The sequence below is a fragment of the Ceratocystis lukuohia genome (assembly GCF_044167205.1).
Source record: "Ceratocystis lukuohia strain C4212 chromosome Unknown Supercontig2_pilon, whole genome shotgun sequence".
Taxonomy (NCBI): Eukaryota; Fungi; Ascomycota; class Sordariomycetes; order Microascales; family Ceratocystidaceae; genus Ceratocystis; species Ceratocystis lukuohia.
In genome coordinates, this window is record NW_027263521.1 from 1,044,462 (window position 1) to 1,062,843 (window position 18,382).

At 48.1% G+C, this 18,382-nt stretch overlaps 5 protein-coding genes across 5 annotated transcripts; 2 read left to right on the plus strand and 3 right to left on the minus strand.

Annotated features, from left to right (window-relative positions):
• Positions 1–903: 903 nt before the first annotated feature.
• On the minus strand, positions 904–2,621 carry HOO65_020277 (F-box domain protein; the record flags this gene model as incomplete). The annotated part of the gene is made up of 2 exons (XM_071006665.1): positions 904–2,251; positions 2,323–2,621. The coding sequence occupies 2 exons, from the start codon at positions 2,619–2,621 to the stop codon at positions 904–906; spliced, it is 1,647 nt and encodes a 548-aa protein (XP_070860915.1).
• Positions 2,622–9,243: 6,622 nt separating this feature from the next.
• On the plus strand, positions 9,244–10,544 carry HOO65_020278 (uncharacterized protein; the record flags this gene model as incomplete). Its single annotated transcript, XM_071006819.1, has 2 exons — positions 9,244–10,276; positions 10,345–10,544. The coding sequence occupies 2 exons, from the start codon at positions 9,244–9,246 to the stop codon at positions 10,542–10,544; spliced, it is 1,233 nt and encodes a 410-aa protein (XP_070860916.1).
• A 522-nt stretch (positions 10,545–11,066) lies between these two features.
• Positions 11,067–11,880, minus strand: HOO65_020279 (Nucleoporin nup107; the record flags this gene model as incomplete). The annotated part of the gene is made up of 2 exons (XM_071007011.1): positions 11,067–11,568; positions 11,645–11,880. The coding sequence occupies 2 exons, from the start codon at positions 11,878–11,880 to the stop codon at positions 11,067–11,069; spliced, it is 738 nt and encodes a 245-aa protein (XP_070860917.1).
• A 391-nt stretch (positions 11,881–12,271) lies between these two features.
• Positions 12,272–15,219, minus strand: HOO65_020280 (Nucleoporin NUP84; the record flags this gene model as incomplete). Its single annotated transcript, XM_071006414.1, has 4 exons — positions 12,272–12,603; positions 12,664–12,770; positions 12,837–13,113; positions 13,182–15,219. 4 exons carry the CDS (start codon positions 15,217–15,219, stop codon positions 12,272–12,274), a joined length of 2,754 nt encoding a protein of 917 aa, XP_070860918.1.
• Positions 15,220–17,670: 2,451 nt separating this feature from the next.
• On the plus strand, positions 17,671–18,156 carry HOO65_020281 (Ubiquitin-like protein SMT3; the record flags this gene model as incomplete). The annotated part of the gene is made up of 2 exons (XM_071007091.1): positions 17,671–17,964; positions 18,091–18,156. 2 exons carry the CDS (start codon positions 17,671–17,673, stop codon positions 18,154–18,156), a joined length of 360 nt encoding a protein of 119 aa, XP_070860919.1.
• Between the last annotated feature and the right edge of the window lie 226 nt (positions 18,157–18,382).

The following is an 18,382-nucleotide window of genomic DNA, read 5'->3' on the forward strand; positions in this document are numbered from 1 at the left end:
TATCCTTTGTCCTTGTTGTTGGGCCGTTTACCAAAAACAGTTCACTTCCATCTTGTCGTATTCTTTGCAAGTTACTTTGGTGGTTATAGGTTCAATGCTTACACACATAACGGTTGTCTTCTAGTAATGTCCAGGCCTTTGGAGAAGGGAAAGAGAAATAAAGCATGAATTATCGTCAAATTGTGTACAGAATCTTTCGCCCCCTCCTCCCCCCAACCAACTCTCCCTTTTCGTCCGTTGTACCTGTATAGAAAAGCATGAGGAAAAGAAAACCAACGGGAACAAAAAATAAGAAAGAAAATGAACCAGTAAAAAGGAAAGCACAACCCAAATCCCGCGCGATATAGTATAATTACAAGCACCCAAAAAAAGAGGAGTAAAAAGAAAAAAAAAAAAGAAAAAGAAATACGCCGCTGCTGGAACTCCATACCAGCCAGCCCCAAAATTTTGCGCCCTACCAAGAAAAAGAGTAAGAAAAAATGAGAATGAAAGGAAAAACATAGTAAAATGAAAACGAAACTTGCCAGTGCAGATATCTCAGTAGCAAACCAAAAGGCATAAGAAGGAAAGGAAAGGAATGATAGACAAGGGGAAGAAGAAAAGAAACGCAAGGAAAATGAAGAGAAAAGAAAAAAAAAAAAGGAATGCAAGCAAAGACTTGTTAAAAAACACAAATGGGTTAAAGTCTTGCGGATATCATGGCACCAAGGGCCAGTAAGCAGCGGAGAAAACAAAAGCCTTCACGCGCCTACTCATAAACAAAGGAAACATACAAATACAAAGGAAAAGAGAAAAAAAAAAGGGAACGAGAATGATAAAAGTGTGTCGTGTCACGTCAATGGGCCCGCTGCGTTGTTGATTGCTCTTCAAACCGCAAAGCCAAGCAGGACTGGAACAGGCCATCTACATCATGGGGCTGTCAATGTCCATCTCATCCATCTGCTTAACCAGCGGCTGCATGGAGTCAAGCGTCTCACGGCCGTACCAAATCTCGTCCTCATCCGCCATTGTTGGCTCGCGAATGAGATCGAACAAAACATGGCCGTTGCGCTTAATGTCCTGCGGCCGCTCTACAATGCGCCGCTCCATAATCAGTGCCTCAGCTGTGACCATCCAAATTTGCTGAAGAACTGGCATGTCAGGCAGCAGCTGCCTAACATATTGCGGAGGCAACGGGGCCATGGGCCGACCACGCAGAAGGGGGTCGTTTTCGGGAGCCAAGGGGTTGTACTCGTGCTGGTGAGATGGGCCGCCGGTTATCTGGAACGACGGGGAAACTGTAGGAACAGGCGGGGCATGTTCGACATACTTGGCGGTCTCGCGGAAAGTGGCGTTGGACTTTTTTAGACCAAGGCGGCCAAATAATCTATGTTTCGACTTTGTAGGCGCCTGTGGCATGGGTGGCGGGATTTGGCTGTTGATGGGGCCCGCTCCGTTGCTAGGAATTTGCATGAGGCGTCTCCGATCAACCATCAAGTCATCGAACCAATGATCCACGGCGTTGCGACGATGGTTGTAACCAATAATCTCCCAAAAACGGATCATTTGATAGGGACCCCCAATGCACAGGATAGCAGCCGTCATCTCATCAGAGAGCTTGTCCTTAAGATAACCTCTAATATTTCTCTCAATGGTACCGACGTAGGTCGGAGGACGTAGCTGGCGACAGAATGTCGATATCACAACTGGGAAAACTTCGTGGACTCGCAGCAGGGTGTAGTTGTCGTAGGTCGCCATTATTTTGGCCTCGATGGGATTCACGGTGTATGGCTCAAAACGCAAGCCATAACCAGGGTTGTTTTGTATAAACTCAAGGTGCAATTGACGGTACGACTCGAAAAAATGGAAAATCGTGAGCATCAAGGGGATGAGGCGACGACGCATGCGTTCTCGTTGAGAAGCAAACTCGGCTCGTTGGCAAGGCGTTCGTCGGAGAAAGATTTCGGTCATGACCCATTCACAGGTCAAATGGGCCATTTTAGCCGCGATATGCAGACGGCTCCAGAGAGCGCACATGTGGTAGAACCAGTCATCGGGGCTGTTGGGAACGGGGTACAGTCTCAAGGCGTAGGCGGGAATATCTTGCTTAAGGTGGAATCTGGCCAGAGCAATCTGGTTGGCTGAAATCATTTCATGCCATGAGCGGGAGACAAGGCGCAGGTTGATGATGTCGGAAAATGGCAATAACTCGAAGATCTGAAGTTGTAGTTCGACGGGGAGGTTGCGGAAGAGAATATCAAGGGGTTGGATGCTGCAAGTTAGAGGAACAAAAGGTTAGTGCCAAGATGATGCGAGCAAGAGTAGGGAGGGAGGGTAGCATACCTTCGGCGACGGCTATAGTCGTTCCTAGCAGAATAATTTACAAAGTCTGACTCGGATCCGGAGTGTGTCTTAAGAAGCTTGGAGCGCAGGGTTGAGCCAAAACGGGCTTTCTGCTTGGAATCAACGGCAAAAGTAGGAGCGCCGTCTATATTGCGGCCGTCGCGAACAGGTAAGATAAAGGTTGACGATGTGGGAATGACGGCAGTAGAAGAAGCGGCATTTTGGGTCTCGTGTTCCTGCAGCTTGGAGAAGAAGCGGTCCGAGGCGAACTCGCTCATGCTAGGAGGGTCCATGGTCATTGTTGGTTGTAGGTGTCGGGGGGGGTGAATGTCCAGACTCTCGTGGCCTGAAGTAGCGATAGAAGAGGGAGGGGAGGGGGGCAAATCTCAACAAGTATGGAAAGAAGGGACGGACGGGACAATGCCAGACCTCACGAACGGAGGCTGGGGCTGCAATAGAGGTCGCGCGTCGATACAAGATGGGAAGTAGAAGACGATGATAAGTGTTGTGTGTATAACTAGGGCCGAGTAATGCGCATAGTCCAGACCGTTTTGGTAAGCAGGTGAATGGTGGCGAGAACGATGGGCAGCGAATCTTCAGGCGCGCGATAGGTGATGGGCGAGGAGCAACGGGCAACAACCGAGTTTGAAAACAAACCAAGACAAAGCGAGAGTGCCGGTTCCAGATTAACAGCGTGGATAGTATGCAAATAGGCTCTCGGTGCAGGCGTTTTAAGCTGAATACCGAGTTGTACAAAAAAGCGAGCAAACGCGTTGGAAATAATAGTGAATGAGCAGGTAAATCGTTGGCAGGAGGCCCAAAGAAGTCGTCAAAAGCGAAGCCAAGATAAAACGAGCCCCAAGCAAAAAGGAAAAGACGAAATAAAACTCGACAGAAGTGTGTCGGGCCAAATGAGAAGAGAGAAAAAAAAATATATTGGGAACTGAAAATTGACAGGCGAAACGGCAGAGTATAGTATGTGTGCTCGCCGTGCTTGGTGGTTGATGAGTGTCCGATTTGCCCTATCGAGAGACTTTGGTTTAGGCACTTGCCTCAGTGGGCCAGCAAAAAATCGGTTTAAGCGGTCTTTCCGTCTTTAACAGGATAAAAAGAATTAAATGCCACGAAAAAAAGTGAATAAAAAAAAAGTGGGAGTGGGGAGTCGTCATATGAATTTAGCCAGAAAGAGAAAACTTGTCTTCCCCGGGATGGATTGATAGCAGAGACAGATACAATACAGCCTGCAAAGTTTCTTGTGTCTTTTTTTATTTTTTTTATTTTTTTATTTTTTTTTCTTCGTCTTCTTCTTCGTCTCCTTCCCCCTATGCTGTGCTGCACTATACCGCACTTGGTGGCTGCATCTCCTGAGTTTCCCTTCTCTCCTCTCTATCTCTCGCCTCTCTGGCAAACTTGTTTCTCCTGCTTGTTCGACTTGACGGCGGTTTGGCCGGCGGAATAGTGGAGATTCAGAATCACGCTTTGTACCTGATCGGTAAGAAGCACTACATACTGTGCTTGTCCAGTCTCGCGCTGTCAACTGTCCGTGTAGTCTACCCCAGGCACAGCCTCAGGGCCGTGCGGAATATTTGGCCTTCGCACAGTATACACCGAGTACCAGGCCGAGGATAGGCCAAAAGACAACCTGATGTGGCCCCACCTGTCAGCTCTTTTCCTTTTTCTTCCATTTCTTCTGAGTAGGGCTTCTTGCGGAGAACATTTATCGTATTTTATCGATTGAGAGGCCTCTATGCATCCCAACCCACCAGACGATAGACAATGAGCTAGCCTGGGTGCGAGTTTGTCTTTCGTTTTCTGGCCGCCCTTGGCGAGTTGTGATGGTTCCAAGTCTTGCTTGCATCAATGTCTTCTGCCATGGGCGAGAATAAGGAGCACAAAAAACACTGGTGGAATGATGGCTGTCCAGCCCGGTTCTCTCTCCTTTGGACTACACGGTGAAAATGATACCATCACCCTGTATCTCTCTTCCCCTTGCCTCCCCTCCCGACTTGTCAATGCCCCCTCCCTATTAGACTGACTCACTTTGCAAGCCTGTTCCTGCTCCCGTCGCTGTCAGAGTTCTAAATCTACGCTGTAGCAATCCCCTACTTTTAGCTCTCTTCTTCGCAGGTCCATAGGGCCGATCTGATGCCCTTGTGCTATCGCCATCATGCCGAGCATACACATCCGCACATGATATCTTTGGCAAATTTTCTGTATTGCTAGTCAGAGGAATAGCAAAGTAGCGACTAGTCTGTTTAAAGGCCGCTTCTACAGCGCCAGCGATACACGCTTCTTTTGTATTTACCCGAAGATCTTTAGGCGAAAGGGGAAAGCACTAGCCTAGAACCTGTTGCTGACAAAGGGGCTCTTGCGCTTCTTCTTCTTGCTGGCTGGCTGGCCTCTTGCCTTGCTTTAGGCCTGAGCACTTTTATCCCGACCTATCCTGTTCTGTTCTCCCTTTACAGCCGCCCACTGATTAAGATCCTGATATGCTGCCTTTTGATCCTCCCATGATAGGATTTTTTGCTTGCTCTACCCTGAGCTACTAGCTGAAGTATTTCAACTTGGGGGACGGACACTCACTCGTTCAAGCTTTCCCAAGAAACGAAGAAAAACTTACACCGACCCTTGCGTCATAAAGTATTGGAGAGAAAAATAAAAAAAATAAAAATAAAAATGAAAATAAAAAGGCGTCTCCACCTGGTGTCAAATACAACCAGCTGTCTCGAATAGGCAGCTCCGCTCTTGTTTCCCACCCACAACAGCACAAATTCGTCTAAACAAGAAGTTGCCAGATTCATTCGTTCATTCGACTTGGAAAGCTTTCGGAAAAATGAAGAGAAATAAAATAATATAATATAATATAATATAAAATACTGCAATACTGCTTCTTCCTGGCTTTAATCTGCTCTCTATTGTCTTCTTGTCCCCTTCCCATTCTCGCTCCTCTTTTCTTTTTCTGCCCTTCCTTCACTCCCTCCTATCTCCATATTCGTGCCCCACGGCCTTACTCCGGTCCCTTTTGGGATTCCTGGCTTGCCTCAAACCTTCTTCCTTTTCTCCACGCACTGGAACTTTCGCCTTTTAGGTACATGATACAGGGCATGCTTTTTCTCCTTCCAGCTATGTGTGCCTTCTGAATGTCTTCTTTTCCCAGCTCTCATGAGCCTCCTCTTTCCATATTGTCCTCGTTGTTTCTGTTCCTGTAACAAGAGTCGGTAGTTGACAACTGCTTCAGCTTACTGAATGCCAAATGCCCTTTTCCTCTCCTCATCCAACCTGGCGGACTTTTGTTGCCCGAAAACCGCCGCTAAACCCTGGCCCGGGGCTAGCTTACGCGGATTTGGTCATGTAACACTTCAACGTCGACATTCAAGCGCCCGCAGTGACGACTTGTAATCCGTCTTGATCATGGCTCTGGCCTTGCTTGGTCGATCAAGCCGTTCTTGTTCTCCCTTGCAACCAAACTCATCATGAACGCTTGCCTTTGACAATAGTGCATACGTACTAAAGTTGTATTTTGCATCTGTACTCCCTGTTTATTGTCTGAATGTCTTAATCGCGTCTGGGCAAGGCAGAGCCCCATCACCATCATCATCATCATAATGCCTTTTGTCGTACTAGAAGGATCCGGGCCGATATAGCGATAGAGTACGGGACATATTTTGGCCCAAGCGTAGATCTTTGGAGGAGAGTTGTCTCTGTTTCCCTGCACACAAATACAATGCATAAACTTGGTGATAAATGACCAGTAAAATACATCTGAAGAAATAATAACAGCATAAGCAGTACGCCTACCGCGCCCGCATTTATTTATTTATTCTTCCCCCTTCGTATCCTTCGATGGTACACAGCGCAGCGCGCAGCGTCTCTAGCCTCTTGCTGGCTTGACCATTCGGTTAAATAGAAATAGGCTTTTCCCTACCCGGCTCGTCGGCCGGTCTGTGTCGGCCTTTTTATCCCACCCACCCTCTCTTGCCCTGTCCACTATTCGCATAGTTTGACTGGCCAAGTTCTGTAACTCCTGGTTCATACTGCAAGCCTCCTCCTGCATCTGCATGGTTTTATTCCCTCCGGCATCTATACAATGGACAAAAATTTTGATGTCCCTCGTGACCTCTATCAGGATCGAGGAATGGGGGAGGGGGGAGGGGGGGGTTCATAGTAGAACGCAAGAACCGGCACCTGAGCTGTGTTCTTTTCTGTTGGTATTTTAATTGTGTGTAGATGTCAATTTCATATAAGATTTATCGCAAAATCAAGTCCAAGAGATAAGCCTCGATCGTTGGAGTCCCATGACCTCTTATCAGCCAGCAGTCGATCCACATCTCCGTGTCTAGACCGGGCTGAAGTTGAGCAAAAACAATTAAAGCTGTCTCATGTCGCAAACCCTTATATGGACAGCCTGAGCTGATTGAGAAGTCCTAGCCCGCGACACACGGAGCACGAGCCATGCCAACCCACGCCGTTCCAAGCTTTGGAGGCACATGCAATTTGCCCACTTTATAATTAGAGGAGAGTCCTTTTTCCTTCACGATATAGTGTATAAAATTGCGTTCTTAAAAGCGTGGGGTTTATTCCGTCTGAGACGTGCGATATCTTCGAATATAAGGCAAGGCATACAGTGGGTAGAAGTGGGAGAAAGAGAGACAACTAAACATGGTGGAACGGTGGCACAGAGGAAACAGAATGATAAACAGCGCAATACTTGACAAGCTTCGACTTCGGGTGCAGACTTCGCCTGTGACACGAGTGGACGTGTGACGGCCCAAATTGAGTTGGCTGCCGTGTAATACGGTTAAAATACGTATCTGTAAGAAGGACCTTTCAATCTAGGATTAGCAGAGGAAGGGGATATGTATGTATGTATGTATGTATGTATGTATGTAAAAGATGTGGAAGGCAAGAAGAACGCCAAAATAAAGGATAGAAAAATCCAAACCCTCTGAATCCTCAGGCAAGTTGAACGGTTAGATTACTTGATGCTGGGCTAAAGCTTCTTGGTGGGGTTGCCATTTAGCCCGGTTCTTTTCTCCGGTGAGTTCTAAAAATAGAACATGACAATTCCGGGCAACTGCCCCCAAATTTGACCTCCTCAAAAACTTGGTTGAACTTTTGGCTGGTTGGTTTGACAATGGCAGGCAGGTCATTGATCAGGATAACAGAAGAGTTTCTTCGTCCGTTACACTCCCCAGTCATGTTCGCCTTGCTTCATCAGATCTAGGTTTCAAAATCTACCTTGTCCTTGCAAAAAAAGGAAAGTAAGGAAGCCGCGCCAGGGCCGTTCTCATGCAGCAGAATGAGGACATGGATGAACGGGGGGAGGGGATAAGGACGAAGCATGAAGAAAGGCAGCAAAATACCTTGTGAGAGCCGTAGAATGTAGCGGGGGAGAGAGAGCCATGGCAAAACAAAGTTGCCGATCAGGCTGATAGCGGGTGACGTGATCGATGCTGGCAGAAGAGGCAAGAGCTAGACGAAAAGAAAGATGCGGGAAAAGGGCAGGAACCCCCCCTTCCCTCTGAGGTGACTTCTTCTATTCCCTTCTTCTGACGTTCTTTAATATTATGGGCCCTTCCTATTCTTCCAGGTCCCTTCTCTTTCGGGTTGTCTCGAGTCCAGCCTCGAGTCCAGCCTCGAGTCCAGTTTCGACGACATGCCATGACCCTTTTCCCTCAGAACACCAACAAAATATCCCGAAGACGATCCTGTTTGGGTCTTTGTGTGCCCAGGGAAAGAGGGGCATTCCATATCATCAAACCAGCTTCTTGGAAAGAAGATTAAACCCCCCAAGACAGCCAATGAGATTTGCGGGTCAAGTCGTGCTACTATTTTTGTCCCGCCTTCCTCCCCCTCTTCTTATAATCTCTCGTTCGCTAGAACGAAAGCCACGACTTTCCTGTCGGATCTTTTCTGTCTCTTTCTCTAGACTCCCGTTTACCGTTTGTTCTGCTCTGTTCTCGCCCTCGGAGCTTCTTGCTTACCCTTTTATCTTCCTGTTATTCGGGTACGAAGTCGCCAAAACTTGCGTGCCTCAAGTGTTGGCCTAACTAGGAACCCGGAGCTTAAGCCCCTCTGGGAAATACAAGCAGAAAATAAACAGCCAAGTGTGTAGCGCTTCTTTGTCGTCGTCCTTTCATTTCCCAGGCTTGTTTCTTGTTTTGATTAGCCCCTAGCCTTGCCCTATCTTGTCTTGATCTTTCTGTAGAGATCTCTTCGCCAGTCTCTTTTTTTTTTTTTTTTTTTTTTTTTTTTCCCTATTTTTTTGCTTTTTTTTCTCTCTTCTCTCAGCCTTATCCAACCAACAGCCTTATCTTTTTGATCGCTGCCATAAGAACAAGTGAAAGACAGAGGCTCTACAATAAGTAGAGGGGAGCTTGTTGTAGCAAAAGCCCTCATCATCACCATCTTTCCCTAACCTGAAGAGGAGCTTCACTTCGTGTGTGGGTTAAGCGCCTAGCCAAGCCATTACAAGTTCTCCAAGGCCAATCTTCTTTTTTCCTTCTTTTATTTTTCTATTTTTCTTCTTTGTTTTTCCCTGTCCTCATCTGAAGCATCAAAGTCAGGGGGGGAGAGCCTCGCCGTTGCAAACCTAGTCGAAAAATAATAAAAAAACAACACCAGTATTTTTTGAAGTTTGAGCACGCACGAGAGTCCTTCTTTTCTGAAGCTCGGCTGTATTATTATCAATCTAGGCCTTGTTCTTTTTTATTTCCTGTTCTTCCGTCTACTTGTTCATTTGCTCACACGCCCAACTTTCTCTCCTTATTATTCCTCCTCCTCACTCTTCATCCAATCCGACTCGAACTTTATCTACTTTGGCTGCTCTGTTTCTGCCGCTTTCTCTCCGCCTTTTCCCCTTCACCGCCATCGTCATCACCCACACGGTTACTACTACCAACACAATCACTGTCTCTTGCCATGGACGCCTCTGTCTCAGCCACCTCCTCCTCCCGCCCCGGGGAATGGGCTTCGCGTTTGGAAACCGAAGATATTGTTGTTGTCCCCGGATCCACCCCCAATGCCGCATCGCCCAGCACCCCGCAGAACTACGCCATGTCCCGCTTTGAGTTTGAGACTGGCCACGGCAGCAGCGATGGAACTAAAATCCTCATGGTTGAGTGGGAGTCTGATTCTACCGAAGACCGCAACAGCACCTGGAGCATCGACTGGGATGGAAAGACGGCCAGCTTTGCTGCCTGGGATAAAAATGCCGATCCTGGCTTGCTGCGTGCGTATATTCTCCTCCCACCTGGCGCCTCCATCCCCCCACTAGTTACTATCACGCGCATGGACTCGCCCGCATCCAACATGAAGACCCCAGTGCCGACCACTGCCTCCACTGTGACAGCTACGCCTGGCACTCCAGCTATGATCACCCCCGTGAGCGCTACGGAACAGCGCCAAAAATCCGAGCCCAAGGAGCCTTCGGCTACTCCTGCACCTACGCCCATCACCACAACTGTCCCTGCTGTTCCGGCCTCTTCCTCCTCTTCCAATCCCCCCGTGCAGTTCACCGCTAAGCCACTCCCCGCTATTTTTGCCGCCGGCCTCGGCAACTCCCAGCTAGAAGCCGGCAAACGTGGTGTTCTGCACACTATTTGGGCTAAGCTGCGGCTGACCGAGCTGCAGGCCGAGATCCATGACGAGCGTTGTGTCAATGGCGAGAGTGTGGGCCTGGAAATGGCCATGCAGGAGTACCGCTGGCTGGCCTCGCACTTCGGCCTAACTAAGATGTTCACTCTTGACAATACTGCCCAGTGTGTCGTGGCCTCTTCTCCCGCAAACCCCGCGAATTCCAAGATGTCTGGTGCCCGGCAACAAACTACCACTGCATCAGCCGGCTCCAAACAGACTGGCCCTTCTGTCTCCCCCGTTGGAAACCGGCTGACAGAGAAGCTCAAGGGCCTGAAATTGGCAACGTCGCCATCAGATCTGGCCTCGCTACCCTCATGTTAGTCTCTTCGTTTCTGCCCTTTTTCTTTCATATCAGTTTGCTAACTTAACTTGCTTGTTTTCTAGTGAGATCAACCATTATGCAGGGCCGTGCCATGTCGCCAGCCGCTGCTGCCGACATCCGTGGCGCAGCTTCATTAGATTCCGTGTTGAACGGGCTTGTTGCCCCGTCGGCTCTGGAGACCATTGAGGACGAGCTCTTTGCCCTTCCCATGAGCCCGCGGAGCCCTGAAATGAAACGGAGTCCCTTTAGCGTGCTGTATTAACCGCATGGTCCCGCCCAGAAAGAAAGGAAAAGAGAAAGAAAGTGAGAGGGAGAGACTGCATATCATCACCCCCCCCCCCATCATATCTGGTATCCTTTTCAGCCTTGTTCAACCGCATTTGTGCCTTTCTTGTTCTCTTCAGCTTCCATCTGTCTTTTCCCTGCTTCTAATCTCCTCTTCGTCCTTCTTTCTTTCTCTTGGGCCACTTCCCTTGCTCTATATTAACTTCTTCTTAGCATGTTCTTTGTGGTTTCCGGGTTGTTCCCACACATCTTTTCTACTTTTTTATTCTTACATGGCTCGGCCTTTTGCCGGCGTCGTTATCATAGTTTTATTTATTTTTAGGGGAGGGAGAGTTGTAAGAAAATATACAGTACAGTCTAGAAGATATTTCAAGCATATTTTAGTTTATATACAATGGCAACGCCGCTACTTCTTAATGTATCATGTGCTATAGAGTTTTGACCGGCGCCTAGTCCCCTCTCTCTTCCCCTCCCATCTCTGTATCCTACTCTAGTCCCGCTATCGCCAACCACCTACACGACCCTCGTCCCATCGGTCCTTCTGCTCTTTCCGTCGCCAATATACCATCTTGGCCTCCTTATACCGCTTGATCCACTCCATCGTCTCCCGCTCGCTCGCTAATCCCGCCTCGCCCTGGCCATCAACGAAGCTTTCTTCTAGCGCTTCACATACAGCCTGTTGCTCACCCACGCCCTGGCCTAACCGCTGGTAAAGAGCCGCCGGCATGAAGCGCTCCAATGCTGAATCCACCTCACGCTGCTTTTCGGCCCAGTCGCGTTCCAACTTCTTTGCCGTCAGCAATTGTGCGTTGGCAGTGGCGCGCTCATGAGCTAGCCGCTCCTCGAGTTGGAGAAGATGTTGGGCGGTCTGTGTGTTTTCTAGGAGAAGGCTGTGTAGAGTCGCTCGTGGGGCAGCGACGGATGGCGCTGAGGCAGTCGATGCGTCATTGAGGGCTTGGAGGAGTTTAGGACTGCGGAGGATGTCCGTCAAGTCTCGGGTTCTATGAGGCACGCACAACGAATCTAGTCAGCATATACCATGTCTTTGTATCTTCCTATGCTCCTGCCCATACTCACGACTTGTCTTCGAGGATCGTGGGTATCCATTTTGGCCCCGGATCCGCCATGTTCCCACTCGATGATCCATCCATTTCCAATACCGTGTGTGCTACCTCAATCCCACCGCTAGCTCCATTGGACGCCTGCAATTGTTGCCTTTGAGCATAATCTGCTGCCACCAATGGCGAGCCACGACGAGATGAGCCATTAGACCCAAGTTTGGGAGGTAGAACAGGAGGAGGCGGACCGCTCATATTTAGTTAGTGCCTTAGAGTATCCGACAAATAAGAGTATTAGCTCTATAATAAGAAAGATTTCGTTGGCTCAAGACTCAAGATCGTGTCTTCTTGGTGGTTTTAGTTCGATGCTTCCTTTGCGATTTGGGCAAATCAAGCTTCAACTCTGCGCGCGCGCGAGGGGTTATTTCACGTGATACTAACGTCATCAGGGTTATTTCAAGGGTTTTTCAAGAACACAGAAAACGCAAAAGAAGTGAAGACAATAAAACAGAAAGCCGAAAAGCTAGCCCACACCACTCCCATAAAAATTGATAAAACAAAACAAAGCAATAAAGCAGGACTCTAGATCTGCCGCCGGCTTTCTTTTCCTTCTTCTCCCATCCTCCTCTCTTCCCCATTCCTCTCCTCATGACGATCGGACGGACCACAGATCCCGCGACCAGCCCGACTCACGCAGGCGTTTTGGCCCTGAGCCGCTCACCTTCTTCTCTGTATTGTAGATGGCCAACTCCTTGCTACAGGCCGTAAATGCCTGTACCAGCTCCGTCATGCGGCCCGATTCAATAAACACACGTGCAATATCCGAGTTGCCATCTGCAATAAGTGCGGCTAGGTCCATGCACTCCATGAGGTAGTCTTTGCCAATGTGATGGCCAGCAAAGTGCAGCCTGCTGACCCAGGCCAGGACAACCTCAGGTAGGTACATGGCGCGAATCTTTTCCAAGTCTTTATCACCCTCTATAATATATGGTCAGTAAACGATAAGCAAACGAAACATGGGATAAAAAGAAGGCTTACCCTTGATCGAGGTCAAAAGCCAATTATTCAGCACTGGCTCAATGACTTCTTGGCATTCCTGGACATGTACAGCAACTTCATTCCAGAAATCGCGTGGCGGGTCGTTTCTACATTGCGTCAAGTTAGCAATAGATCCATCAGAACTATACATGAAGGGGTAGCTAGTTACTCACCCTGCAACCACAAAACCCATAGAGTTGATTGTTTCAATCAAATCTAGCACTCGGACCAGGCTGGACAAGTCACGGAAGTTGCGTGCATCAGTTGCAGCCTGCTTAGCCGTGACACTAAAAGTAGGTAGTTGACTGAGCTGCTCGCTCCAAAATTCGACATCATCAGGGCTGTAGATGACGTCATCGTCAAGGTCTAACTTGTCAAGTCGGCTTTGGAAAAATCTATCAAAGGAGACTCGACTCAAGAACTCACGGGCGGAGCTAAGATACATGTTTTCTATTAAATCGGTTAGTCGCGCCGTACACACATAAACAAATGACAGCTCCATTTCTCTTCAGACTTACTCAAAAAATACGTGAAAACACGGCTTCCCATGTTCAGCACATCTGGCCATGCCTGATCCACCAGCAATAGCCACTCTACCGACCTGATGAGATATTCATGCTCTATCTTGATGTCCTCCTTGAGGCCCATAAAGTCGAGCTTGATTGGCCGTCCGTGTGCATGCTCTAAAATCTCAGCTGACATGATAGAAAACGGCTCCTGTGCTGGCTGTTCCATTTTCAGAACAGCATCTAACTGCATGGCGGGCAGTGTTTTAGCGAACTTGAGGACATCCAGGTTACTGCGACGGATGATTCCAAGTTCCTGGACGCGAGATTCATTGTCGACAATCTGCAGTAAATTCTGTGCAAGCACCTCGTACTGGCGCGAACCAACCAGTGTTGAGCAGTACATGGGCACTAGCTCATCGAGGCCAGCGCGGCTTACCAGGCTTAAGTATGCTACAGTGGCATTTCCTTGAACAGCTTTCCTAGAGATCGCGTCTTCACCTACAACCACGGCTGATGTTACAGGATCAGGTAGTGACTCCAACAGACTGTTAATAATAAAAATGTGTGTAGCAATACGCAAACCTTGGAGCTGGTCAATGCCAAATAGCTTTGCACCATCAACCTGGAAGGTATTCATGCCATGCGAAAAGAGCATCTTTGCTTCGGATGTTCCCATAGCACTAGCCGCAAGAGCCAAGCCCTGATCGACAAAATAAGAGTCTAGGTCCTTTGCTAATATGGCGCCTTGTAAAACCTTGATGGGAGCTTTAGCCTCGGCACTAGTCAATGGGTTGGATTCCATTGACTTAACTAGACGCTTGACTAGGGTATCAGGGTCGCCGTGGTATTGGATTGCATCAAAGCTGGGAAATGATTGTGTCAAGCTGGCGGCAGCCTCAGATCCACATGCCCTCAAGGCAAAAGCATCGAATTGTGAGCGCAGAAGAGCATTATAATTGGCAAACAGCACATCGTCCCATGAGAGACACACCTTTTCCACTGACGGGATATCACCAGCCAAAATGCCATAGACAGCACGCTCGTAATCGTCCACGCCCCCATTACGTGCCGTCGCATAGCACATACGCCGCCACAAGGCAATGGAAGAGGGCCCCTGGAACGGCTTGTCAGCATCGATACCTGGTAATGGCAACGCTGACATGGAAACCGCACGCCAGGCTTCAGTGCGCTCACTACACCAGACACGGATCTCGTCCATGGTGCTTCCACGACGCAGTAGCTCATAGCATCCTCTCCAAATTGAACGCTCAAAGTACTCATCCTGTGGTTGTAGCTTGCGGCCCTGGCGCGTAAGCGAGTCAGGATCGAGTTGCGAAACTAGGGGAGAACCATTGGATGTACGCAAAGCCTGAGTAACAGCGCTTTCGTTGGGGTCCAGGGCCGAGACGCGGTTTAGCATCATCTTTTGCTGCTTGATAGCTGATCTAGTGTGGATCCATCCGTGGGCGATAATATCACCACGGTCCGCACGTTGCTGCAGATCTTGAACTAGATCGCTAATATCTGGTCCGGATGCAGAATTGCTCTGAAGCCACTGGAGGACGGCTCGCCGCTCAATGGCTAGCGGGTCCGCTTGCACAAACTCATCCCATGCGCTCTGTTTAGTTGCGGCCGCACTGTGCTTGAAGAGCGGCCGAGAGGCTGCCTTGGCTTCTTTAGTCGGTTCGGGGTATCGCAATGGCAAAAGACGTCGCAAAAGATCCCACGTGTGGGCTTCTTGCTCCCACTTTTGGCGGGTCTCTAGGGTTTCGGGCTCATGGGAAACGGCGTCATCGTTGTCGATAGCCATCCGATCAGACTCTCTGATGGAAGAATGAAGGGGCCTGTTTGCTCGTGTCTGTCGTTGCCGTGGCATAGATCGTTCGAGAGCGTAACCATAGTACTGGTCAACCAAATTCAAAATTCTGTCTCTTTTTTCCAAGGCAGAAGAACCTGAGCGCTGGTATTCAAGGCATTCGTCAAGCTTAGTAGCAAAGAATTCTACTTCGGGCCCAGCCTCGACGGGCGAACGGAGAGCAATATCCATGTTGCAAGCTTTGGCGCTGTCTAAATGAGGGGTGCTAGTAATATGCTTCTAGAGCGTGAGGAGAGAAACTGTGCTACTATCGCTTTCAACCTAGTTCTCGCCAAAGGTTGGAAGAGATATTATGGGTTTAGGTAAACGAGCACGTCGGTAAATCCAATATCAAATCACAGCTTTCGCCGTCAACGCCACGGCACGATAAGACAAAACAGTGATTGCAATATAAGAGCGCGAGCAGAGTTGTTGATGTCTGTTACTTTTCCGGGTAGTTTGAGCTAGTAAGATGTTGACTTTAGTCCACTTTAGTTCGGCAGAAAAATATTGACCAAGGCGCGTGTGGAAATCGCGATAGGCCTTAAGGCGGTATATGGGCGTCTTTAGGGTGAATATTAGGACGAGAGATTAAGGCACAACACCACACATCGAGCGCTATATTAAAGCTAGAGATTTCGAGTAATAGCGCTACCGGAACAACTTTAAAGCAGCATGAAAACAGAAGGAAGAGTCCAACAGGCACAGAAAAAATAAGAGAGACTTCTCTTCAGCCTTGCCATACAAATTTAGGGTGGCCAATGCAAAGGACAAAAAAGCTCAGCCTTGTCTTCTTTCCTTGATAAAAGCATGGGTAAAAAGAATCACGTGTGGTGTCACGTGGTCGTGCGTAAACACCAAGTCCCACTATGAATTTTTTGATGGCTTTAAATACATGACAGCCGCCCCTCGTTTTACTATTTCTTCTCTTTCTCCTTTTTTCTTCATGTCGATGGCGTTCATATTAGAGTCTCGGAATAAGATACTTTCAATACTTGTTCAGGTCCCTCGCGGCCTCTTAGCGCGCTCAATGATAGCCTAGAAGAACCTGCGCCCCCCCTAAACTTGGTTTCGCAACTTTTGACTGCGACCAGCTCGGATCGAGGGTGATACATTCTTCACGTTAACTGATCTGTTTTAATAGAGTGTATAAACTTCTTGTATATGGTGTCTAATGTCTACCCATCATCCTCAACGCTGCTCACCATTCCGCATTGCAGTTAATCGACGCCGTAAAATGTCTGGCTGTGGACAGCTTAGCGAACTCGCCTTCACCCCTTGCTGCTCGTAAAATGCATGACAGCATTCGTAGAGCGCAACGATGGCCATGGTGCATTTCGCCTCGTTGAAATTGTTTTTATTCAGACAGCCTAAAATGGAATCCACAGGTCAGCCAAGTCGATAGCCTTTGTCGATGGTTGATGCATAATTGTTGAACCCTTGTTAGACTCACTCTGGATAGCACACTACAAGTTATTCTGCATTAGTAACGTTGCTGGAAGCCTGCAGAACTAATAAGGAAGAAAATTCTTACAGCCTGTGGTTTGCATGGCTGTTCTGCAGCTAGGCCTTGCTGTATAGTAACCTAAAGATACAATACAATCAGTTGCGCAGTGTCAGTTCCAAGTTTATATGTTGGTTATACAAGTACCAAAATGGCATCACTCTATCTTAGTGGTGGACTGATTGGCAGGCCTGCCTTTTCTATTGACTAACCATGGTTAAAATTGGTGCTCTTGTAGGTGTTTGTTTCTTTTGTGATGAAAATTCAGCAGCTTGGTTAGCTTCATTTATTGGGACGAACCCGACAGCTTTCTTGTATGATTAGTCATTCACTTATCGTACTAATTGCACCATGGTGTATGTAAGTAAGATTGGCACCTGCACCTCACCCATAATCTACTTATCTTTTTTTTTTCTACAACTAGAGTTTGTTTTGATTTCGCCTCTTCGCGTAAAAATTGGTGTTTACTCCACAACATATAATAACAATTCAGCCTGGTAGCCCAATATGGATGACGTTTTAGACCGTCTCACAAGTCTTGTAAATTCCGGTGCATTCTGTAGGGTTAATCCAATGTATCAGGGTTAACTAAGGCTGCGGCGACCCGTCAGCCTCCCCCCGGCCTGCTTCTTCTTGTTTCTTTAACTCTCATCCTTTGTCGCAAACATACCAACACCTAACCGGCATCTAACTATCATCATTTGTGGCTTCTTAGCATTACCGGCAGTAAGTTGTCTATTGTTCGTTTGTTTCCTGTTCATTCTCTACATGCCTAGGGTGCATAGGCTTGCTATGGGGATGGAAGGGAAGAAAAAAAAACCCAATCTTTAATAGGGTCCTTCTTGGGAGAAAGGCTAATTCTACCTGTTGGTTGTCCTACTTTCCGTTGATTGAGGGCGTGTAAAACTATGGCTGTATCTGGGAATGCTCATTATTACACAACCTGAGGGGCTCTGGCATGAAGTTCTCTGGTATTGTGAAGTTTGATGCGATACTGACTGACATGGATCCTCTCTTTATATAGCTTTTGCCCTACCATTTCCTACCTCCGTGCGCTTGTGACCTACAGCAAGCCTGACCTCTCGATTTCGGACGATAGCGACACACTCTCTCATCTTTATACATCCAACAAAAAAGCAATGTCTGACCAACCACAGCAGCCACTCCAAGGCCAGTCACTCCAAGGCCAGCAGCCACTTCAGGGCCAGCAGCCGCAGGAGCCACAGAAGCAGCAGCCGCCGCAACAAGCACCTACTGAACACTTGAACATCAAGGTGACGGACAACAACAATGAGGTCTTTTTCAAGATCAAGCGCAGCACCAAGTTGGAGAAGTTGATGAATGCTTTCTGCGATCGCCAAGGAAAGAATGCTACTTCTGTTCGCTTCTTGTTCGAGGGCCAGAGAGTTCAGGCAACAGATACCCCCGAGACAGTAAGTTATAGGATGTGATGTATAGATAAACCGGGGTGAAGATGAATCGGGCTAGCAATGGCTGCTTGGTTTGGCTTAGCCTGAATCAGCCCTAGAAGAATAGAAGACTAACTGTTGACTTTATAGCTTGAGATGATGGACGGGGACACTCTTGAGGTTCACCAGGAACAGACCGGCGGCTCTAGTCTGTAAGAGTCAAGGTGATGCGTGCATAAGAGAAAGTGCGATCTTGACGTCGTGTTAAACGAGTGGATGGGGCTGGATCTGTCTTTTCTTGTTGATGTCATCATGCTTGATGTTTTCTTCTCTGGGCTAGGGTTGTCTTCTTGCGCCGCGGAACCACTGGTGTTCATTACGGAGTTAATAATGAAATTCTTTTTACGTGACAAGCCTATTATTTAGCTTCAAAGCCGAGAAG